Source organism: Podarcis bocagei (assembly GCF_964188305.1).
Source record: "Podarcis bocagei genome assembly, chromosome: 18".
In the NCBI taxonomy this organism is placed as follows: domain Eukaryota; kingdom Metazoa; phylum Chordata; class Lepidosauria; order Squamata; family Lacertidae; genus Podarcis; species Podarcis bocagei.
The window spans coordinates 5,436,718-5,461,554 of NC_138144.1; the positions used below are offsets into that span (position 1 = coordinate 5,436,718).

The 24,837-nt window shown below is 49.0% G+C and overlaps 1 protein-coding gene across 3 annotated transcripts in view; it reads left to right on the forward strand.

Moving 5' to 3' along the window:
• Window positions 1-21,049, forward strand: part of NRTN (neurturin) — a 62,964-nt gene extending 41,915 nt beyond the window's left edge. For 2 of the 3 annotated variants that reach the window (XM_081178076.1, XM_081178077.1), the window contains exons 2-3: window positions 15,238-15,475; window positions 20,192-21,049. In XM_081178076.1, the coding sequence (XP_081034202.1) occupies window positions 15,265-15,475; window positions 20,192-20,640 (660 nt within the window). In that variant the 5' untranslated portion in view covers window positions 15,238-15,264 and the 3' untranslated portion in view covers window positions 20,641-21,049. The remainder of the gene's footprint in view (window positions 1-15,237; window positions 15,476-20,191) is intronic. The other variant, XM_081178078.1, reaches the window with a different exon arrangement.
• The last annotated feature ends 3,788 nt before the right edge of the window (window positions 21,050-24,837 follow it).

The window sequence follows — 24,837 nt, forward strand, 5'->3', positions numbered from 1 at the left end:
TGTTCTCAAAGCTACCAGCATGAGTTTGAACCAAACTGCGGGAGGCAGTGGAAGACAGGAGTGTCTGGCGTGCTCTGGTCCCAGGGGGTCACAAAGAGGCAGACACGATTAAACGACTAAGCAACAACAAGGCAAAAAACCAAGTGGCCGGTGGCCAATTTACCAGTTGGATAAAAATTCCTACCGGGCCCCTTGGACAACCAATGCGACCAACCACAGGTCCATAGCAATGTCAAGAACCAAGCAGTGAACTAAAGGGAGGGTGGGTGGGTGATCCGACGAAAACCAGCAGCGGAATGAAAGGGGAGTGCTGCCGCGGCCACGTTTGAGCGGCAAAACCCCGCCCCCTCGCCTCCACCTGGTTGGTTGGCTACCTGGGGGCGCGGCGCGGCGCGGCAGCCAGCTGGGCAGGGGCTGGAACGCCCCCTGCCAATGCGGGAAACGCCCCTGCTCACAACTCCTCCCCTCTGTAAGGAGGAGCGGCTCTTTCAAACAGAGCAGCAGAAAACACGCTTGCTCCTTCTTCCAGCCCTTGGGATACTTGAAGATACTCTCAAGATACTCTCATATCTCCTCTCAGTCTCCTCTTTTCCAGGCTAAACGTACTCTGCTCTGATCCTCTTTCAAATCCATCTAACTGCTGGCCATCACTGCCTCCTGGGAGAAGCAAATTCCATCACTTAACTACGTGCTGAATGAAGTCCTTACTTTTATCCACCCTGAATCTCCCGGCCCTTTGCAGGATTAGCCTTTGCACACTCAACACTGCCTTGACCAAATTGGGTAGGATTTATCAGCCCCAGAATCGCCTTGCGAAAAGGCTCAAAGTTGAAGGAGCCCATATTTGGCTGTTTCGCTCTGTCCCCAATCCCTGTCACCTCTCGGGAGATTTTGCACAATAACAAACTCAGCTTCGTCGTGTTTTTGGCACCGGCGGTTTGCTAGGCGGGCACTGAGTCTTGCGGCAGCACTGGGAGAGTCACACAATGCCTAACATGTTATAAAAGGCCATTAAAAAGGGAAAGGACTGTTTTTCCTAGAAGTGTCTGTTTCTTGCCAGAAAAAGCTTGATTTGGGACCGCTCTCCTGTTCTGTCCGGCTCATTCCACCAAATTGCTAACAGATCCTGCAAAACATAGTGCTGCGTTTAAAGCTCTCTTTGTGATAGGTTTCGTTCAGGGATGAAAGGATGCGGCGAATTTCATGGCATTCGTCACAATCTGTGTGTCTTCCTTTCCACTGTGGTTCGGGTTCTGCTAAGACTTACTCTGTTTGTCTCGCTATCCGCTATTGCCAAAACGGACGCAATGAATTATGGTGCGTTTCGCTGAAAGGGAAATGCCAAAAGCGATGCAGCAAATAATGTAATCATTTACATAATATTTGTGGGCAACAGCGAATGCTTGCCCGGTTTCCATTCCTGACATTGGATGAGCAGGTGAACCGCAGCAAATTTCTGCTCCCAATTCCATTTGTGACTGAGTGATCTGACATCTCTAAATAGTACAGTGGTACCTCTAGTTGTGTTCCGCTCTGGTTACGGACTTTCAGCTTACGAACGCAGCAAACCCGGAAGTGTTTACTTCTGGGTTCGCCATGCGTGCATGTGCAGAAGCGATCTGTGTGCTTCTCGCATGCGCAAAAGCGATCTGCACGCTTCTTGCATGTGCAAAAGTGATCTGCGTGCTTCTCGCATGCGCAAAAGCGATCTGCACGCTTCTTGCATGTGCAAAAGTGATCTGCGTGCTTCTCGCATGCGCAAAAGTGACCTGCATGCTTCTCGCATGCGCAAAAGCGATCTGCATGCTTCTCACATGCGCAAAAGTGATCTGCACGCTTCTTGCATGTGCAAAAGTGATCTGCGTGCTTCTCGCATGCGCAAAAGCGATCTGCATGCTTCTTGCATGTGCAAAAGTGATCTGCGTGCTTCTCGCATGCACAAAAGTGATCTGCATGCTTCTCGCATGCGCAAAAGCGATCTGCATGCTTCTCACATGCGCAAAAGCGATCTGTGCGCTTCTTGCATGCGCAAAAGCAATCTGCATGCTTATCGCATGCACAAAAGTGATCAGCGTGCCTCTCGCATGCGCAAAAGCGATCTGTCCACATCACGCTTGCACAGAAGCACTTGATCAAGCCGTGCACATGTGCAGAAGAGATGCTATAGTTGCGGACTTTTCAAGGTGCAAACGGCACCCCAAAACGAATTAAGTCCGCAGCTAGAGGTACCACTGTGCCTCTGTTTTGCATGTCACAAGTTTCCTTTGCTGTTCCACAGTCATGCTCCATTGCGAAGCTCCTAAGCAGGGCAGGAGGGATGGCCAGGGGTGGGAATTCATGCAGCCCACAATTTTAATATAAACTGACTTAATTCGCATTTCCTGAACTCAGATGTGAGCCAAAACCCAGCTCTCCTGCACATGAACATTCTCCAGTCTGGAAATGGGGGGAACAGAGTCGCATTTGGGAAGCGAGAGCAAGGCATTCTGAACTCCAGAACTCAGGAGAGAGAGATTTCATAGAATCAGAGAATTCTGGAGTTGGAAGGGACCCCAGCGGTCATCTAGTCCAACTCCCTGCAATGCAGGAATTTCAGCTAAAGCATCCATGACAGATGGCCATCCAACCATAGCTGTCAACTTTTCCCTTTTCTTGCGAGGAATCCTATTGGGAATAAGCGAAATTCCCTTAAAAAAAGGGAAACGTTGACAGCTATGGATCCAACCTCTGCTTATAAACCTCCAAGGATGGAGAGTTCGTGATCTGAGCACTCGTGGCTCAAAGGCAATGAATCATCGCGCAACAGCCCTTTGAACTTCGGGCACCAATTCTGTTCCTCCCAACTTTTTGATGTCTCCATCCTTGCAAGCTGTTGGCAGCTGCACCCTCCCATCGCCCACCGCGACGTCACAATTTCAACAGCCGGGGACGGATGATTTAGTCTGCGTCTAGACATGAAGGAAGGAGGGTGCATCTCAGAAGTTCGCAAATATCCATCAGCGCTTGCTGTAAGAAATGTCTGCTTTGGGTTCCGTGAGACAGTTTGGCCTGCGGGCAAGTCTTCTTTTCATAGAATCATAGAATCCTAGAGTTGGAAGAGACCACAAGGGCCATCGAGTCCAACCCCCTGCCAAGCAGGAAACACCATCAGAGCACTCCTGACATATGGTTGTCAAGCCTCTGCTTAAAGACCTCCAAAGGAGGAGACTCCACCACACTCCTTGGCAGCAAATTCCACTGTCAAACAGCTCTTACTGTCAGGAAGTTCTTCCTAATGTTTAGGTGGAATCTTCTTTCTTGTAGTTTGGATCCATTGCTCCGTGTCCGCTTCTCTGGAGCAGCAGAAAACAACCTTTCTCCCTCCTCTATGTGACATCCTTTTCTATATTTGAACATGGCTATCATATCACCCCTTAACCTCCTCTTCTCCAGGCTAAACATGCCCAGCTCCCTTAGCCGTTCCTCATAAGGCATCGTTTCCAGGCCTTTGACCATTTTGGTTGCCCTCCTCTGGACACGTTCCAGTTTGTCAGTGTCCTTCTTGAATTGTGGTGCCCAGAACTGGACACAGTGTTCCAGGTGAGGTCTGACCAGAGCAGAATACAGTGGCACTATTACTTCCCTTGATCTTGATCTTTTGGTCCTCCTCAAATCTATAAGGAGAGCCCAGCAGGGACACATTAAAATGGGTACATCTGATGTCATGCATTTTACTTCCCCCTAGCCCAGCAAATGGTGTTCAAAGATAAACCATTAAAAATATATATACAGTGGTACCTTGGGTTACATACGCTTCAGGTTACAGACTCTCCTGCTGCTGGTGTGGCAGCAGCAGGAGGCCCCGTTAGCTAAAGTGGTGCTTCAGGTTAAGAACAGTTTCAGGTTAAGAATGGACCTCCGGAACGAATTAAGTACTGTATTTTTTGCTCTATAAGACTCACTTTTCCCCTCCTAAAAAGTAAGGGGAAATGTGTGTCTTATGGAGCGAATGCAGGCTGCGCAGCTATCCCAGAAGCCAGAACAGCAAGAGGGATCGCTGCTTTCACTGCGCAGCGATCCCTCTTGCTGTTCTGGCTTCTGAGATTCAGAATTTTTTTTCTTGTTTTCTTCCTCCAAAAATTAGGTGCGTCTTGTGGCCTGGTTCGTCTTATAGAGCGAAAAATACGGTACTTAACCCGAGGTACCACTGTGCAGACTTTTATCATAAGATAAACCATTCTTGAAGCCATTGGGAGACCTTGCCTCCTCCTTTTCCTCCTTCCTCCACAAGTTTGTGGTTGGTTATTTCCAGGCAATTTCCCCTGACAAGGACTCAAGGCACACTAGAGCTACAAGTTTCATTCATTCCCTTCATCTGTCGAAGGTTTTGTACAAGATCCCTTCCCTCAAACATTTTTTTCTTTACAACGATCCTGCAAGGTCGGTGAGGCAGAGAGGTTGCAATTGGCTCAAGGGGACAGAGGTTGATGTGTAGACAATGTCTATGGGGGGAGAGATCAAACGCAGGAGAAGCTTCCTGATGGAGAATAGGACGTCCCTGTTTTCATTGGAGAAACGTTGGAGGGGATGGAAGAGGACGTCCCTATTTTCATGGGGGAAACGTTGGAGGGGATGGAAGAGGATGTCCCTACTTTCAAAAGAGAAATGTTGGAGGGGATGGAAGAGGACGTCCCTATTTTCAAAAGAGAAATGTTGGAGGGGATGGAATAGGACGTCCCTATTTTCATGGGGGAAACGTTGGAGGGTATGGAATAGGACGTCCCTATTTTCATGGGAGAAACATTGGAGGGGATGGAATAGGACGTCCCTATTTTCCTCCGAGTAATGCTGGTGAGAGATTTTACTTTCTTGGGCTCCATGATCACTGCAGATGGTGACAGCAGCCACAAAATTAAAAGACGCCTGCTTCTTGGGAGAAAAGCAATGACAAACCTAGACAGCATCTTAAAAAGCAGAGACATCACCTTGCTAACAAAGGTCCGTATAGTAAAAGCTATGGGTTTCCCAGTAGTGATGTATGGAAGTGAGAGCTGGACCATCAAGAAGGCTGATCGCCGAAGAATGGATGCTTTTGAATTCTGGTGCCGGAGGAGACTCTTGAGAGTCCCATGGACTGCAAGAAGACCAAACCTCTCCATTCTGAAGGAAATCAGCCCTGAGTGCTCACTGGAAGGCAGATCCTGAAGCTGAGGCTCCAAGACTTTGGCCGCATCATGAGAAGAGAAGATTCTCTGGTAAAGACCCTGATGTTGGGAAAGATGGAGGGCACAAGGAGAAGGGGATGACAGAGGACGAGATGGTGGGACAATGTTCTCAAAGCTACCAGCATGAGTTTGACCAAACTGCGGGAGGCAGTGGAAGACAGGAGTGCCTGGTGTGCTCTGGTCCAGGGGTCACGAAGAGGCGGACATGACTAAACGACTAAACGACAACAATGCTGGTGGATATGTAGAAAATAAGAAACTGATTCATCTGTAGCATTCAAGCCTTTGAGATGGCTCCACCAATTTTCCAGGCTGCTGGTGGAGAACTCCCTGCCCCCCGCAAATCTGGGGAGCCCTGGAAAGAGCAAAAACAGAGTCACTCTATCCAGCAAGTCAGTACAAGGGCCGGGTGCCTATTTAATTTGGATACGAGTCACGAGATGCTGCCATAGGGTGCAAGCTGGGCGTGCCACGCCGAACGGGCTCACCGTGGGATGGGGGGAAATGACGTCACTTGGGGAGTGGCGTGTGTCAGAGGCACGAGGAACACAGCCTCCTTTCTCCTTTCAGTTCCCAAATGCCTTCGCGTCTTTCATTTCGGTTTTCCCCCCTCCGGGGCAATAATTAAGCTGGCACACGGAGATCCTCACCCGCCTTGTCTTGGGGGCATGTCTTAATCATCAGAATAATTGCTGCTTATCATTTGATGGGAGAGATTGACGGGCCTCGGGCAAATGGCGTGTGTGCATGTGTGTGTGCGCGCATGCAATGTTTGGTTGGGCCTCATCATCGGCAACAAGAACATTAATTTCTGGCAAGGCTATCTCCCCAGCAGAGAAATCAGTGCTTTTGCCAGTTTCTCCCTAAACGTCTGGTTGTTTTGCTCAAGATCATTTACCTTTAGACTGTGTGAAAGGAGGCAGTAAGCACTGCCCCTTTCCATGTCTCCGTGGCACAGGGTCTGGGGACCTGGGACCCTCCAGGTGTTGGTGAAATTCAGCTCCCATCAATCTCAGCCAGCCTGTTGTCAGGGCAGCACCACAGCTGTCAACTTACAGATTTGAAAATAAGGGACCAGCAGCCTCGAAAATAAGGGATCAGCAGCCAAAATAAGGAATTTTCCAAGCACAGGTATGTTCAACTTCTGAGCCCCTCTGAGCCAAAGGCAGAAAGCCCAGCCAGCAGCCCAACGAAGCCTCAAGCGGCGGTTCCCACAGCGCAGCAACCCGGCAAAGGGGATGCAGCAAGGGAAACCACCATCGCCTCTCCGCTGGGAAGCGCTGAGCAAAGGCGAGTCCCCAGGCACAAGGCATGCAAGCTCCACCCCCCAGTCGTCCTTAGACTCCTTATTGGGTGAGCAACGCAGCCAAGCAACACAGTTGGAGCCTCCCTCCTCCCTGGCCGGCAGGGAGGGAGGGAGATGAGCTGCTTCCTTTGAAACCTGGGAAATTTAAGGGACATCATCAATAAGGGACAGCAGCGGGACACGGCGCTGGGATAAGGGACTTTCCCACCAAATAAGGGATGGTTGACAGCTATGGGCAGGACAGCAATAACTCACAAGGTGCCAGCGAAGTTAACTATTCGCCAAAACAAAAACAGAGCAGGCCTAGCGAGAATGGCAACTCTTCCCAGTGGGTCTTTCCCCAACAAGGCAGTTGCAAGGAATGGAGGCCTTTCCTCAGCTCCCTGAATCTCCTCCTCCGCCAGGTCCTTCCCAAGCAATCTGAGACTCTGGCGTCTTCTCTGTCTCTGCATCGCCCTCTTCGTACCCCTGTGGGAGACCAGGGCGGAGGGAGCAGGTTGCAGCAGGAGGGTGAGGTTCCCTGGCTTCTTCAGCAGCCAGCCTCCTCTCTGGACTCAGCTGCAAATAAAACGTTTTAAATGTGTTGTAAGGCGCAATATACAAATGCGACACTAGATGGCGACAGTGAGCTATGCAGAATTCAGCGTATTTTTCAAAACCCTTTTTTTTTTTTTTAAAAAAAGCATTTTCGCAGCGTTTATTATATGTGTGTAGATTCCGCCTCTGTCTCCTGGCCTCCCTTCTCTCCAGCCTCTGCTTCTGCCTCTGAACCTGCACTGCTCTCTGGCACAGAATCTCCCTGCTCACTAAACCCTGTTGCCTCTTCAGCTTCCGACACCACCTCCTCCCATTTTATATATATATATTCTGTTTTACAATTAAAAATACTCATTTAAACATCCTTAAAATATCAATGACTTCCCTTCCTCTCTTTCCATGGTTCATTTTGCGTATCATAAATCCCTGCATATTTTACAAAAACTAAACCATTCCGTATTCCATTATTGCATCCATCAAAACTTATTTACACTGTTGAGTTTCTCTTAATGCTGCCAGCGTTTTCAGCCGTACACAGTTATTTCCCATATATTCAATAAACGTTTTCCAATCTTCTATAAACATATGTTCTTCGTGTTCTCTTATTCTATTTGTTAAGTCTGCAAGCTGCGCATATTCCATCTGTTTAAGTTGCTATTCTTCTTTGCTTGGGACCTCGCTCGTTTCCCATTTTGGGGCTAACAAAACACGGGCCGCAGTAGTGGCATACATAAATAACCTTTTTTTGACACCTGGGAATTTCAGTCTTAATTATCCCCAACAGAAAGGACTCTGGGGGTTTTTTCTTGGGGGGGGGAAAGTACTTTTAAACATTTTCCCCAATTCATTATATATCATTTCCCAATACTCTTTTACAAGTCCACCACTTGTGAAAGAACATTCCCTGTTTCCCACCCCTTCTCTGCATTCACCCATGGCCACTGTTCAGAAATGGCAATGGTGGAAACAACATCTGGAGGGCAAAAGATTCCCCTTCCCTATATATGAGTCATCCTCTTCATTTAGAAGAAGAAGAAGAGTTTGGATTTGATATCCCGCCTTTCACTCCCCTTCAGGAGTCTCAAAGCGGCTAACATTCTCCTTTCCCTTCCTCCCCCACAACAAACACTCTGTGAGGTGAGTAGGGCTGAGAGACTTCAGAGAAGTGTGACTGGCCCAAGGTCACCCAGCAGCTGCAGGTGGAGGAGCGGAGACGCGAACCCGGTTCACCAGATTACGAGTCCACCGCTCTTAACCACTACACCACGCTGGCTCACTGGTTTATTTCAGTATACGGACCCTGCAGGTGGACACCTAGACACACAGCTGGTTTAATCGTAATTGTGCTGGATGGAGGGACATATGGATTGGGTACAATCCTGTCCTGATGTATCAGGATGCACTGGGTTGCTTTTACGTAATGCATATATTTCCCCCAAAGACAATGCATGCTTGTATCTTATATTCACTGATACATGCATTTTTCTATGCCTGCTGTCAGGGAACTGCCATCAGAGGCAAGAGGAGAGGTGAGACGCTCCAGTTATGCAGGGGAGGGAACTAGTAAGGAGAGATAAAAAAATTCCTTCCAGTAGCACCTTAAAGACCAACTAAGTTAGTTCTTGGTATGAGCTTTCGTGTGCATGCACACTTCTCCAGATACACTGAAACAGAAGTTGCCAGATCCTTCTATATAGAGAGAAGGTGGGGAGGGGTATTACTCAGAAGGGTGGTGGGAATGGGAGATTGGCAGGTAGCTGAGATGAGCCTGTTGACGACTCTTAACGACTGCAATAGGTCTTACAGGAAAAGGCAAGGGGTGAGAAGATGAAAAATGGCTTAGTCATGTATAATGAGATAAGAATCCAATGTCTTTGTTCAAACCAGGTCTCTCCATGGTTTTAAGTTTGGTAATGAGTTATACATGACTAAGCCATTTTTCGTCAACAGGCTCATCTCAGCTATCTGCCAATCTCCCATTCCCACCACCCTTCTGAGTAATACCCCTCCCCACCTTCTCACTATATAGAAGGATCTGGCAACTTCTGTTTCAGTGTATCTGAAGAAGTGTGCATGCACACGAAAGCTCATACCAAGAACTAACTTAGTTGGTCTTTAAGGTGCTACTGGAAGGAATTTTTTTTTTATTTTGACTATGGCAGACCAACACGGCTACCTATCTGTAACTGTATGCAATTTTGTAATTATCTGCCTGGAGAACTGCATTGCAAAATTCTCTCTCTCCCTCTCCCCCCCAATATTTTATTAAAGTTTGAAATAAAGCTTAATATTAAATATCCAATTTTTTTATTGGAGATAATAGAAGCTAATCTAAATAAAAACACAAACCGAAAGGAGGGGAGAAAAGGAAGGGAAGGGATTGAGAGAGAGAGAGAGAAATTCTGTCTCTTCATCTGCCAGCTATATAGAGATTTTTTCCCGCCAAAACATCCACTCCAAGTTAACACACAACAATTCCACTTTCTAGAAACCACACTGGAAAATTCAAAGAAATTTGGATGGCTGCATTTGGATCCAGGAAGTGTGAATTAGGTAAAGGTAAAGGGACCCCTGACCATTAGGTCCAGTCGTGGCCGACTCTGGGGTTGCAGCGCTCATCTCGCTTTATTGGCCGAGGGAGCCGGTGTACAGCTTCCGGGTCATGTGGCCAGCATGACTAAGCCGCTTCTGGCAAACCAGAGCAGCACACGGAAATGCCGTTTACCTTCCCGCCAGAGCGGTACCTATTTATCTACTTGCACTTTGACGTGCTTTCGAACTGCTAGGTTGGCAGGAGCAGGGACCGAGCAACGGGAGCTCACCCCATCGCGGGGATTCGAATGACCGACCTTCTGATTGGCAAGTCCTAGGCTCTGTGGTTTAACCCACAGCGCCACCCGCGTCCCGTGAATTAGGTAGAAACACCTTTAAATGAGAACTGGAAATACCGTATCTTTCGCTCTATAAGACGAACTTTTCCCCTCCTAAAAAGTAAGGGGAAATGTGTGTGCGTCTTATGGAGCAAATGCAAGCGGGAGGCTCTGCTCAGCGCTCCCTTTAAAGAGCCGCGTGGAGTGTGCGCGCTGCTCTTGGGGGCTGCCCTTCTCCCTCCTCGGGGAAAAGCCCCCAAGAGCTGCAGACATGCTCCACGTGCTCTTTAAAGGGAGCACGTCTCTTGGGGGAGCCTTCATCCGCTGTCCTGAAGAGGCTTCACACGGCTATCCCAGAAGCCAGAACAGCAAGAGGGACTGCACAGCGATCCCTCTTGCTGTTCTGGCTTCTGGGATTCAGAATATATTTTTTTCCTTGTTTTCCTCCTCCAAAAACTAGGTGCATCTTATGCTCTTATAGAGCAAAAAATATGGTAATTTCTTTAATGTTATTAGCTCTCTGGTAGGGTTATAACTGACTTTAGGTGGTAAGATTTGGTGGGAAGCAAACTCTGCTTGCCAAAACGAACCGTTTTCGTAACCTTCGGTCTCAGAGTCTCTGCTTAACATCAGGAGTTGCTTTTCGAGTCGAAGCGAATGTAACGAGGGATCTGTTGTGCTGACATTTTTATTAGCGAATTTTAACCGAGAGCAAGCATGGTTATGAGTTACTGATCTGGAACCTGGCAGCAAGCCTAAGACCGTGAATCATACAGAGAAACAACGGTCAGCTTTCTCCACCGCTTAGAGCTCACGGAAGATCCATTCATTGTTTTTAACTGACTGGTTTCTTGTGGGACACCATTTGGGCAGCTACTGCTTTCAGAAAGTTCTACAGCGCTGACGGGTTGGCTGCTAGGATCAGCTAATTTTTTGTTGCTTCCCCTATTTATAACGTTCCTGCATTTGACAGTCTAGCGATTGCAATGTTTGTTTGCTTCTAATAAAGGTAAAGGGACCCCTGACCATTAGGGCTAGTCGTGGCCGACTCTGGGGTTGCGGCGCTCATCTCGCTTTATTGGCTGAGGGAGCCGGTGTACAGCTTCCAGTTCATGCGGCCAGCATGACTAAGCCGCTTCTGGCAAACCAGAGCAGCGCACGGAAACGCTGTTTACCGTATTTTTCGCTCTATAACACGCACCTGACCATAACACGCACATCGTTTTTAGAGGAGGAAAACAAGGGAAAAAATATTCTGAATGAAACAGTGGACGTATCATTTTTGTGCTTCATGCTGTGGCCACAGACATGTGATCTGATGGTGAATTTGGGGTGACCCAATGCAAAAATCCTGAGAATCCCTGTGGATCCATGCTTTGTAACCACGTTTTTGCACCATTGCAGCCCCAGGCAACAGTGGGTGCGTGATTTTTTTTTGGGGGGGGGACAGGCTGTAGCCATGGACATGCTATGTGCTCTGATGGTGAATTTTGGCTGACCCAATGCAAAGATCCTGAGGATCCATGTGGATCCATGCTTTGTAACCACGTTTTTGCACCATTGCAGCCCCAGGCAACAATGGGTGCGTGATTTTGGGGGGGCAGGCTGTAGCCATGGACATGCTGTGTGCTCTGATGGTGAATTTGGGGTGACCCAATGCAAAGATCCTGAGGATCCATGCTTTGTAACCACATTTTAAGTGGGGAGGGAAGGAAAAACACAGAAGGCTAAGAATGCAGGAGAGGGCTATAACGTGAGGAAAGGAAGGCAAAAGTTTCCCCCCATCCACCCACCCAAGCCAGCCAGCGTGCGCTCTCTCTCTCTCTCTCTCCCTCCCACCAGCATGACAGAAGAAAGCATTTTAACTGCATTAAGAACTATTTAGCAGCGAAACCTAAGCTTTGCCATCCCTTAAGAGGTACAGACACTGTAATCTTCCAGATCGCATGAATTTACAGGCAAAACACTGTTTAAGGATTTCATCCTTTTAAATGGAAGAAAGCATATTTGAATGCTGTGTGTCTCCAAAAACAAAAAGCAGGAAGTCAAATCAGAATTTTAAGCCGAACCTGTAATCTCTCTTCCCTTCACAAACATTGTTCCCTCCGGAGCAGGGAGAGGATAGAGCGACGCTCTGCTCTCCTCTCTACTTGCCTGGAGGGGAGGGGCTTCCCCTGCTCTTTGTTCCGTTTGAGCAAACACAGCAAGGAAACAGAGCAGGGCGGGCAGTAAGACCCTGAGGCAGAATGCAGGAAAGAACAGCTTCCTCTCTCACGGAGCTCCCTTCTCCCTGAAGCGCGGTTTGATTTTTGCCTCATTTTTCGGCTCCAGGGACACACATTCGCTCCATAACACGCACAGACATTTCCCCTTCCTTTTTAGGAGAAAAAATCTGCGTGTTATAGAGCGAAAAATACGGTACCTTCCTGTTGGAGCGGTACCTATTTATCTACTTGTACTTTGACGTGCTTTCAAACTGCTGGGTTGGCAGGAGCTGGGACTGAGCAACGGGAGCTCACCCCGTCACGGGGATTTGAACTGCCGACCTTCCGATCGGCAAGCCCACGAGGCTCAGTGTTTGCTGTCGCAAAAGCGGAATAGAAATATTAAATCAAATCGAAAGAAGCCTTGCGAAAACCGAGTTGTCAGATGAAAAGCAGAGGCCCTTGCAAGACTGTGCAAAACTGGGGATGGGGCTTGCCATCAGAAAAAACTGCTCCTTTTCCTTTATGGGGTACCCAAGAGCCCATATAGAGTCATTATGTAGGTTTTCTATCGGTAGGAGAAAATAACAGAGGCCAACCAGAGAATATTGAGAAGCAAAGCAGCTAGTAAGCCTGATCTTTATTAAACTGTTGCAACAGGGTCTCCACTCACCCCACGCAGGAGGGTGGAGGAAGCCAGAACATTGGTGTGCAAGCTCTTATACAGACATTTGAAACTGCCTACGCTGTAGCTCAAGACAAAATACACATACATCACAAAAGAGGCGGTCTATAGCAGAATCCTGTCTGGCATGAAACCTGTTAATGGCCACTGATTGCTTTTATCTGGGCACCCTGGCCATTCTTCAGTGATGGTAAATACTCAGTTCCTGAATCCAGATCACAGGCTCACCCTATTCATACACAAATACGCCCTTAAGACAGGATTTGCAAAAGCAAAAAGACAATGAGAAGGCTTTTCCCATTTCCTCCCTCCTTGCAGAGAAACATTTGAGGTCAATTTGGGAGAGTCAAAATGGTTTCAGGATTGCTCTCCTGTACTATTTCAGACACATGGTTTATATGCTTATGTATGTGTTTGCCTTGTACATTTATGAACATAGGAGATATATATATATATATATATATATATATATATATATATATATATATATATATATATCTGAATGAGACCTTAGAATTCCTATAACAGGCTACAAAATGCTTTGGAAGTACAGTAGTGCCTCACAAGACGAAAAGAATCCGTTCTGTGATTCTCTTCGTCTAGCGGTTTTTTCGTCTTGCGAAGCAAGCCCATTGAAGGATTAGCGGATTAGCGCTATTAGCGGCTTATCGGATGAGCTGATAAGCGGCTTAGCAGCTTAGAAAAAGGGGGGAGGGGGAAAAAAAACCAGCAGGAACTCGCAAGACATTGTCGTCTTGCGAAGCAAGCCCATAGGAAATTCGTTTTGCGAAGCACCTCCAAAACGGAAAACTCTTTCGTCTAGCGAGTTTTCCGTCTTGCGAGGCATTCGTCTTGCGGGGCACCACTGTACATTGCTCTTTGCAGAGAGATTGGGACGCAAACAGCCAGGGGAGCTGTGCAAAGAGGACCTAAATACCTTTGCTTCTCGTCTCTGGAGGCTGGTCCATTAGATTGGATGGGGCACTGCCCCACCAACCACAGTCTAGATTCCTCCATGCCCACCTGCCTTCTTCCTTAACAATGAATCCAGTGGGTGGCTTTGCCTGTCATTTTCCTACTCAGTAGCAGGTGGCGCTGTGGGTTAAACCACAGAGCCTAGGACTTGCCGATCAGAAGGTTGGCAGTTCGAATCCCCGCAACGATGGGGTGAGCTCCCGTCGCTCGGCCCCTGCTCCTGCCAACCTAGCACTTCGAAAGCACGTCAAAGTGCAAGTAGATAAATAGGTACCACTCCGGCGGGAAGGTAAACGGTGTTTCCGTGCGCTGCTCTGGTTCGCCAGAAGCAGCTTAGTCATGCTGGCCACATGACCCGGAAGCTGTACGCCGGCTCTCTCGGCCAATAAAGCGAGATGAGCACCGCAACCCCAGAGTCGGTCACGACTGGACCTAATGGTCAGGGGTCCCTTTACCTTTACTTTTAGCAGGACTTAGCTGTGCTTAAATTTTAGCTTTGCTCTTTCTAGGAACAGGGAAGTACTTGAAAGCTCTGCAAAAGCCTGTTCTTTAGCGCTCCATCGGAGCAAATGGCAATCTGGGGTTTTGGTGGATTGATGTTTTCTCTGATTCAGCTTTAAGGAGTGGGTTTTTGCAGGGAAAGCTATGAAGCAAAAAAAAAGGGGGGTAGCTTGGACACGGAGATTTAAAGTGTGGACCATACAGTGGTCACTTCAGGTTACAGACTCCGCTAACCTGGAAGTAGTACCTGGGGTTAAGAACTTTGCTTCAGGATGAGAACAGAAATTGCGTGGCGGCGGCAGCAGTGGGAGGCCCCATTAGCTAAAGTTATGCTTCAGGTTAAGAACAGTTTCAGGTTAAGAACGGACCTCCGGAATGAATTAAGTTTTTAACCCGAGGTACCACTGTACCCAGAAAGAGTGGAGGAAAGGTAAATATGGATAGTTCGTTGCTTTAAATGTGTGTTAAACATATGGTACTCTGTCTTGCTCGTGTCGCTGCAGTGGTACCTTGGTTCTCAAACTTAATCCGTTCCGGAAGTCTGTTCCAAAACCAAAGTGTCCCAAAACCAAGGCCTGCTTTCCCATAGAAAGTAATGCAAAATGGATTAATCCGTTCCAGACTTTTTAAACTAACCCCTAAAACAGGAATTTTGCTGTCTAAGGAGACCATTGATCCATAGAATGAAGGCAATAATCAACGTATCATCCTATAAGATGAATAAGACAGTACTGTAGATGATAAAAATTAAAATTAATCTTTCGCCCTTACCTGCACTGATAGTTATTGTTTGGATAGGAGGCTTTTATCCATTTCTGCATTTTTCGGAGGAGGAGAAGCCCCCCCAACGCCACGTGCTCCTCTTTTGAATGCTATTGCAGGGGGTCTGGGTGGGGCAGGGATACCAGGGCCCACGCCGGTGTAATAAAGACTGTCGTTTTTGCCTGTTTTGCAGAGTTTCAATGTTCTGACTTGGTCTAAGATGAAGGTATGGAAGCTGGCAGCTATAGCCTCGATGCTCTTCAGTTCCATGTTGTCCGTTTTGGTTTGTAGAGACTTGTTCACCAGGAGCCAGGAGCACACCCTCTTCTCCTCGTCGCTGTTTTCGAGAACCTCGTCGTCTTCCTCGCTCGCCGACGGCCACAGGAGGCACCCAAGGGCTCTGGGACGCCGCGGGTCGCTGATCTCCCAGTGTAAGCTTGGGCTCTCAGCCCTTCCTTCTCCCGGTGGAAAATGAGTAGGCTTGTTTGGGAGGGTGCACTAGTGTTTATGAGACAGAGCTGGGTGTGAACCTAAGGTGTTCTCAATGTGGCCTCTTTAGATGGTTCCTCAAGGGTGGCGCTGTGGGTTAAACCACAGAGCCTAGGACTTGCCGATCAGAAGGTCGGCGGTTCGAATCCCCGCGACAGAGTGAGATCCCGTTGCTCGGTCTCTGCGCCTGCCAACCTAGCAGTTTGAAAGCACGCCAAAGTGCAAGTAGATAAATAGGTACCACTCCGGTGGGAAGGTAAACGGCGTTTCCGTGCGCTGCTCTGGTTCGCCAGAAGCGGCTTAGTCCTGCTGGCAACATGACCCGGAAGCTGTACGCCGGCTCCCTCGGCCTGAAAGCGAGATGAGCGCTGCAACCCCAGAGTCGGCCACGACTGGACCTAATGGTCAGGGGTCCCTTTACCTTGATCATTATAAACTTGGGCTTCTATGCAGCATATCCCGGTGTAAAACTCTCTCCTGAACAGAGATCCTAAACTCGAGGCTAAATCGACTCATCACACATGCACGCAAAATTTATGCGATTGCACACATGCGCGCAAAATTGATGTAATTGCATCTGCAAATCCCCGCTTAGAAAACTGTGTATGGTAGCATGAGATTTCCTATGATAGCATAGAATCAAATCCAGACCCGTCCTACTGAGCTGGGATGGGATGGGGAGATTAGATGAATCTTGGGGACTGTTTGACTGGGACATGGTTGCCTCTGAGATTGGTTACATTTGGCTACCCCCCCCCCCGAAAAAATGGATTTAATTGCACGTTTGTCTATGGATTAGAATACTTTCAAAGGCAGTTGATTGGGGTGGGTTTGTGTATACGATTAGATCAGGCTTTTTGCGGTTATCGGATGCCTCCAAATTCCAGCTGCGAAGGAGAGAGGGGGACTTTGATGGGGGGCACAAGGCTGATCTCAGTCAGAAGCACGATACTAAGGGGAGACAGAGTGCTGCCAGCCCAGTTCTGGGTGCCTCGCTTTAAGAAGGGCATGGGCATGCAGGAGGAAGAAACCAAATTTCAGCCTGCAAGGGACTCCCTCTTAGGGATGGGTGAAGAAGGCCTTGGTCTAGCTCTATCTAGGCATTCCTGTGAAGGGACACGGGTGGTGCTGTGGGTTAAACCACAGAGCCTAGGACTTGCCGATCAGAAGGTTGGCGGTTCGAATCCCCGCGACCTGGTGAGCTCCCGTTGCTTGGTTCCTGCTCCTGCCCACCTAGCAGTTCGAAAGCACGTCAAGTACAAGTAGATAAATAGGTACCACTCCGGCGGGAAGGTAAACGGCGTTTCCGTGCGCTGCTCTGGTTCGCCAGAAGCAGCTTAGTCATGTTGGCCACATGACCTGGAAGCTGTACGCCGGCTCCCTTGGACAATAAAGCGAGATGAGCGCCGCAACCCCAGAGTCGGTCACGACTGGACCTAATGGTCAGGAGTCCCTTTACCTTTACCTTTACCTTTAGGCATTCCTGTAAGCTACCAATTGCACACACCGGGAGAAGAGTGAAGTGCTCCAACCCCCACCTCCATCCCATCACCCTCCAGAAATGTTTCTATACAGTGGGCTCTCAGGTTGCGAACGTGATCCGTGCGGGAGGCATGTTCGCAACCCGCAGCGCTACGTCTGCACACGCTTGGGTTGCGATTCAGCGCTTCTGCACATGCACAAAGCCTGATGTAGCACTTCTCTGCATGCGCGGCCACCGAAACCTGGAAGTAACCCATTCCGTTACTTCCGGGATTCGGCGTGTCCGTAACCCAGAAAAACGCAACCTGAAGCGTCTGTAACCCGAGGTATGACTGTATGTTGGAAGCTGTCCAGAGTCACTGGGGCAACCCAGTCAGATAGATGGGGTATAATAATAATAATAATAATAATAATAATAATAATAATAATAATAATAATACAGTTGTACCTTGGATGCTGAACACCGTGCGAGTCGAATGTTTTGGCTCCCAAACCCTGCAAACCCAGAAGTGAGTGTTCCGGTTTGCGAACTATTTTTGGAACCCGATTGTCCGATGCGGCTTCCGATCGGGTGCGGGAGTTTCAGCGGGGAGAGGGAAGGAGAACAACAGGGGAAAAAGGGAGGTCAAGGGGGGTCAGTTGGCAGGGGGGTGAGTGAGAAATGTCCTTATTTTCATCTGAGGAGTGTTGGAGGTTATGTAAGGAGGAGAAGGAAGCTGTAAGTAAGAAGGCGAGCAGGTGGGGGGTCTGGCTGGCTGAACAAACTTGGAGGGGCAGTGCTAACTTTGCCCCAATGGGGCCTCCTTCCCCAACGTGAAGGGGAAACCCAGCCAGATGGGCGGGGTATAAATAATAAATTGTTGTTGAGTCGTTTAGTGGTGTCTGCCTCTTCGTGACCCCCTGGACCAGAGCACGCCAGGCCCTCCTGTCTTCCACTGCCTCCCACAGTTTGGTCAAACTCATGCTAGAAGCTTCAAGAACACTGTCCCACCATCTCGTCCTCTGTCGTCCCCTTCTCCTTGTGCCCTCCATCTTTCCCAACATCAGGGTCTTTTCCAGGGAGTCTTCTCTTCTCATGAGGTGGCCAAAGTCTTGGAGCCTCAGCTTCAGGATCTGTCCTTCCAGCGAGCACTCAGGGCTGATTTCCTTCCGAATGGAGAGGTTTGATCTTCTTGCAGTCCATGGGACTCTCAAGAGTCTCCTCCAGCACCAGAATTCAAAAGCATCTATTCTTCGGCGATCAGCCTTCTTTATGGTCCAGCTCTCACTTCCATACATCACTACGGGGAAAACCATAGCTTTAACTATACGGACCTTTGTCGGCAAAATAATAAATTATTATTATTATTATTAGGACAACGTGCCAAGCAAGCAAGCAAACCCTGACTGTTTCAAACCGAGCTTTCTGGGCCCTTCCTCAATTTGGTGCCAGCGAATTACCGGCGGCGAATGGTCATTGGAATCAGATGCTGCTGTTCCCTTTTGTTCTTTCCTGCCTGGGAATGGAATAAAAGCCTCCGGCCGCTGGGTCCTTTAAAGGCCCTCAGAGGCTTCATGGAGGCTGTTAAATCCAGGTTGTGAGCGGAGGCCAAGTTGCCTTCGTGGAAAAACGCTGGATACTCGGAGCGTGCTAAACAGAACACTGGCGTGGGGTGGGGAGGGTATTTAATGCAAAAATAAAACTGGAGGGCTGCGCCCCATGTTTGTGGCGGTGGATGGGAGAGTTTTGGGTTCTTTTTAAAGAAAAAAAACTTTTACCGTATCCATATATGAGATTCTCTGAATCTCACAAGTTCCCCTCGTATCCCCTGCATGGGTCCTTAACATAATTATTCTAGATACAAGTAGGTAGCCGTGTTGGTCTGCCGTAGTCGAACTAAAATTAAAAAATTCCTTCCAGTAGCACCTTAGAGACCAACTAAGTTTGTTATTGGTATGAGCTTTCGTGTGCATGCACACTTCTTCAGATACATGAAAGCTCCTACCAATAACAAATTTAGTTGGTTTCTAAGGTGCTACTGGAAGGAATAATTATTCTAAAACTACATATCATTACGTTCTCCACAGTTTTCATCTCTCTGAATTATCCATCCCACCCCCCGTTTCTTTACAAGACGTTTTTATTTGTTTAACAATGGTCTCCTAAATAAGTTATAAGTTCTTCCCATTCTTTTTTTTAAAGTCATTATCTTCTTGATTCCAGAGTCGCCCGGTCAGTTTTGCCATTTCAGTATAGTCCTTACGGTCTTCAAACAAAAACATCTTGGAGGTCCCGGGCCACAGGGAGGTTAGGCTGGCCTCAACCAGAGCCAGGGCTTTTTCGGCTGTGGCCCCGATCTGGTGGAACGCTCTGTCACAAGAGACTAGGGCCCTGCGGGACTTGACATCTTTCCGCAGGGCCTGCAAGACGGAGCTGTTCCACCAGGCCTTTGGCCAGGGCACAGCCTGACTCCCTCCTTTGGCAATCTCCACAGAACTCTAGCCCAATGGTTGCCATTAATCTGATTTTGAATTGATTTTAAAATGAATTGATTTTAGAATGCTATCTTACTTTTATTCTTGTAGGCTGCTCTGAGCCCGGCTTCGGCTGGGGAGGGCGGGATATAAATAAAATTTTATTATTATGTTGTTATTAAGGTAAAGGGACCCCTGACCATTAGGTCCGTTGTGACCGACTCTGGGGTTGCGGCGCTCATCTCGCTTTACTGGGCGAGGGAGCCGGTGTACAGCTTCCAGGTCATGTGGCCAGCATGACTAAGCCGCTTCTGGAGAACCAGAGCGCACGGCAATGCTGTTTACCTTCCCGCCGGAGCGGTACCTATTTATCTACTTGTACCGGTGTGCTTTTGAACTGCTAGGTTGGCAGGAGCAGGGACCGAGCAACGGGAGCTCACCCCGTTGCGGTGATTCGAACCGCCGATCTTCTGATCGGCAAGTCCTAGGCTCTGTGGTTTAACCCACAGCGTCCCATAATCACTCGTACCAACAGGCTAAAAAACAGATTCTGTCCATGGGCTGTTAGGCTGCTGAACGGAAAATAATATAGTGCAAGTCCTAGGCTCTGTGCAATATAGGAAAGTCCTAGGCTGTGTGGTTTAACCCACAGCGCCACCCGAGTCCCTTATATTATTATTATAATTATTCTAATTTTCTGTCGTTTCTTAAAAAAATTCCAGACAGCACGTTGTTCGAGAGCTACACGGAGGGAGAAATCCGCCACCTCATCTCCACGCTGATCGAGAGGTACAGCCAGTCCATGAATTCTGGGGGCCACGAACTGCCGCTCTTTGCCAAAGCAGGTAACCGGATGAAACGCGCCAAGGCCCGCCACAAGCCCTGCTCCCTCAAGGAGCTGGAGGTGACTGTCAGCGAGTTGGGCCTCGGGTACAAGTCGGACGAGACGGTCCTCTTCCGCTACTGCAGCGGCACCTGCGACTCGGCCGTGCGCAACTACGACCTGTCCCTCAAGAACGTGAGGAGCATGCGGAAGATCAAGAAGGAGAAGGTGAGGGCCCGGCCGTGCTGCCGCCCCCTGTCGTACGACGACGACGTCTCCTTCTTGGACGCGGGGAACCGCTACTACACGGTGAATGAGGTGTCGGCCAAAGAGTGCGGCTGCGTGTGATGGAGCAAAGGTTGGAAGAGGAGGGGCCTGGCAGCACACCCAGCGGTGCCCAGAGGCTGCTGGCGTGTGGGTGGTTGTCCAAAGGTGGAAGAGGACGCGAGGAGAAGACCGCCAGGACATCCCCGCTTGGAGCAGCCAAGGAGACAACTGGATTTTAAGTCTACCTCAGGGCCGTCAACGGAGGCCAAGAGAAGCCAGCGTCTGGTTGGGGCCTCCTCAACTGGTGGGGAGGCGGGGAAGCTCTTGATTCCAGCGGTGCAAGGAATCCTGTCAAGGGCCTCGCCGGAACAGCCCGCCGCGCTGCCGCGATGGAGGAACCGGCGCACTCTCGACGCAGCTGGCTGGAGGAACGCCGTTCCAAGCTTCGCAGCGGATCGAAAACAAGAGAGATCTCTTGCCTGGTGGTCTTCTGGAGCCCAAGCTGGAGATCTTTACGGGGATGGTTCCACATGGGGCCTGGGTGCCAGGGGCTGTTCCTGCCTGCACCGCGCCTTCTGAATCCTATGGGTGAAGAAGGGTTGAGAGATTGAGGAGTGCTCCTCCCATATTTGCAGAGGAGCCATCTGCCGCCATCTTAAAGTACACACACCGTTATAACAGTGCTGTGTGAAATGTATGTTTGTATATACATGTAGACATAGGTTTAAAATATTGACAAATGTGTACAAAAAGGCTGACGTTCCTTTCCAGGCATTGCATCAAATTCTTAACGGAATCGGCGGCGTCCGGGGGATTCTGAAACCGAAGAGCTCCACATTAAACATTGGAGGGACGTTGGAGAAGACGGCGGTTTGGTGGCAGAGTTTTGCAGGTTTCGATTCCTGGCGCTTCCAGTTATGTCTGAAATCATGGAGAGCCTCTGCCAGCAGGTTGGGCCAATGTGGAGCTCTGTGGCCCTGACTCAGTTTTAAGGCACCTGCGCTGCTGTTTCAATCTGCTCAGAACCATGAGGACTAGGTGCTTAAATGGATTTTACGGGAAAGAGGCATCGTTGCATGCAGGCGGTCCAAAGTTCGATCTCTGGGATCTTGAGGTAGTTCGGGGAAGGGCTGTGGAGAACTGTTGATGGTTTAGTGTAGAGAGAATCATAGAATGGTTGAGTTGGAAGGGACGTTTTATTGGGACACAATCCTCAGATCGCCTACTCCTGAGAAGTGGAGCAGGCCAGTGTTACCCAAACTTGGATCTCTTTCCAGCTGTTTTTGGACTACGACTCCCATCATCCCTAGCTAGCAGGTCAGGGATGATGGGAACTGTAGTCCAAAAACAGCTGGAAAGAGATCCAAGTTTGGGAAATCCTGGAAGAGGCAGTGTGTGAGCTGCTAAAGCTCTGGCCAAGGCCACTTCCTAACTGTCTCCAGACTTTGTGAGGGGCCATAATTTTGGAAGCGGAACGTCCTGAGTTCAAATCTCTTGAATTGCCTGCTTTCCAAAAGGTGTCAGGTTCCAGGTTCCATCTTTGCCTCAGGGAGAACTGCAGGAGCCACAGCCAATCAGAGGAGAACAGCCTCTGGACATCACAGAACTACAACTCCCATCTGTCTCCACCAGCTTAGCCCAAGGGTCAGGGATGCTGGGCACTGCAGTCCTATAATATCTGGAGAAGGTTACAGTACACAATAATCCACTAGATGAATCAATGAACTGACTTGGCGTTAAGGCAGCTCTCTTTATTCCGTGAAATAATGGAAATGACAGTCAAAACAAGTTTTAATTTGCAGTGTCGCTGTGCTTCTCAAAGCGAGGTTGATGGCTTCTCTACTGAAGAAGGAACCAGATATTCAGCCTTAAGAGGCATTTGCTGCTGACCGGTGAGGAGGGAGATAAATTTGATTCAGTTACCATTTAATGGCAAATCAACAACAACAACAGCTTAATATTTATATCCTGTCTATCTGGCTGGGTTTCCCCAGCCACTCTGGGCAGCTCCCAACAGAATATTAAAAACATGATAAAACATCAAATATTAAAAACTTCCCTAAACAGAGCTGCCTTCAGATGTCTTCAAAAAGTCAGGTAGTTGCTTATTTCCTTGACATCTGATGGGAGGGTGTTCCACAGGGTGGGTGCCACCACCGAGAAGGCCCTCTGCCTGGTTCCCTGTAACCTCACTTCTCGCAATGAGGGAACCGCCAGAAGGCCCTCGGAGCTGGACCTCAGTGTCCGGGCTGAATGATGGGGGTGGAGACGCTCCTTCAGGTATACTGGATTCACACGTCCCCGAAACAACATGGGAGCCAAAGCAGCCATCCTTTGACATTTACACTTCTCCGAATTTTGCAATGCAGTTCTCCAGTCGATTAAACTGCAAATGAATATACATATCCTAGGGTTAAATGTGCATACATATGCATATGACGTACAAAAATCCATTGCACGAGGTACATATATTGGGGGGGGGGGGGAGTGTCAAATTCGTAATAAAATGCTCATCAATTTTCATGAGAACTTTCCCCCAAGAAAAATTGCAAACTAATGCGGAAATGTGATGGAACCGAACTTAAGATTGGGAAAAATAATAACCAGAAACCGGGACATAGATGCCCATCCATACTTCTGGCGAAAGGGACACGGGTGGCGCTGTGGGTTAAACCACAGAGCCTAGGACTTGCCGACCAGAAGGTCGGCGGTTCAAATCCCCGCAATGACGGGGTGAGCTCCCGTTGCTCAGTCCCTGCTCCTGCCAACCTAGCAGTTCAAAAGCACGTCAAACTGCAAGTAGATAAATAGGTACTGCTCTGGCGGGAAGGTAAATGGCGTTTCCGTGCGCTGCTCTGGTTCGCCAGAAGTGGCTTAGTCCTGCTGGCAACATGACCCAGAAGCTGTACGCCGGCTCCCTCGGCCAATAAAGCGAGATGAGCGCCGCAACCCCAGAGTCGGCCACGACTGGACCTAATGGTCAGGGGTCCGTTTACCTTTACCTCCCCGGCCATTGCCAGGTTCAGGGCGGCTAACATCATAAAACTAACACCGTATACAAAGAACATAAGAACATAAAAGCAGGCAATCGATTAATTAAAATACATATTAAAATTATTTCAGAGCAAATTAAAATCTGGACAGATGGCAGTCTGCGGGTAAAATTGAGAGTGGTTAATATTCTCCAGGGCCAAATGTTACCACTGGTCTTATAAAGGACCTGTGAGCGGGCTAGGAAAGAAAAGAATCAGACTGAACCCCGACCAAAGGCCTGGCGGAACAGCTCCATCTTGCAGGCCCTGCGGAAAGATGTCAAAATCCCGCAGGGCTCTGGTCTCTTGTGTGAGAGCAGCAGCCATACGTCCTTTGATCCCAGCCTCACTTTTGCTGGCAAGGCTGGGGTTGAGGCAGTTGCACCAGTCTTAGAGACTCAGGCCTGATTCATTTGCAGGTCAGTGAGGAATTGTTGCTTGCGTGGAAGGAAGTGCCCCTCTCATCACAAATAGGAACCTTTGTTCTGCTTCGCGGCATGCGTTTTGCCCTAGTTGTCCGCCCTGGCTGGACAGTGGGCAGCTGCCCTGATCTGTAGGGCTGGCTTGCATTCCACGTTCTTTGCTCCCGCCTGTGAAGGGCGGCAGGACTTTACAGTTAGTCCTTCTGTTTAGCATTTCCTTGGCCGGGGAAGTCGGCCAAGAAAGGGGGGGGGGAAGAAATGCTCTTTCGGGAGACAAATGAAGTTGGCTTGGCCAAGGCAGAAGTCCGAGGGCTCATTTATATCCTTCCAGAGTAAACAACGGTGACATTGCTGTGAAACGTTGCCTGACTATCGCAGAGCTCTTTGTCCAACGCTGCTCTGAAAACCAGCTTGGAAATAAGAGAGTACTTGCTCAAAGCTAGGAACGCTGGATGAGGGACGCGGGTGGCACTGTGGGTTAAACCACTGAGCCTAGGACTTGCCGATCAGAAGGTCGGCGGTTCGAATCCCCGCCACGGGGTGAGCTCCCGTTGCTCGGTCCCTGCTCCTGCCAACCTAGCAGTTCGAAAGCACGTCAAAGTGCAAGTAGATAAATAGGTACCACTCCGGCGGGAAGGTAAACGGTGTTTCCGTGTGCTGCTCTGGTTCGCCAGAAGCGGCTTAGTCATGCTGGCCACATGACCCGGAAGCTGTATGCCGGCTCCCTTGGTCAATAAAGTGAGATGAGTGCCACAACCCCAGAGTCGGCCATGACTGGACCTAATGGTCAGGGGTCCCTTTACCTTTACCTGCTCAAAGCTATA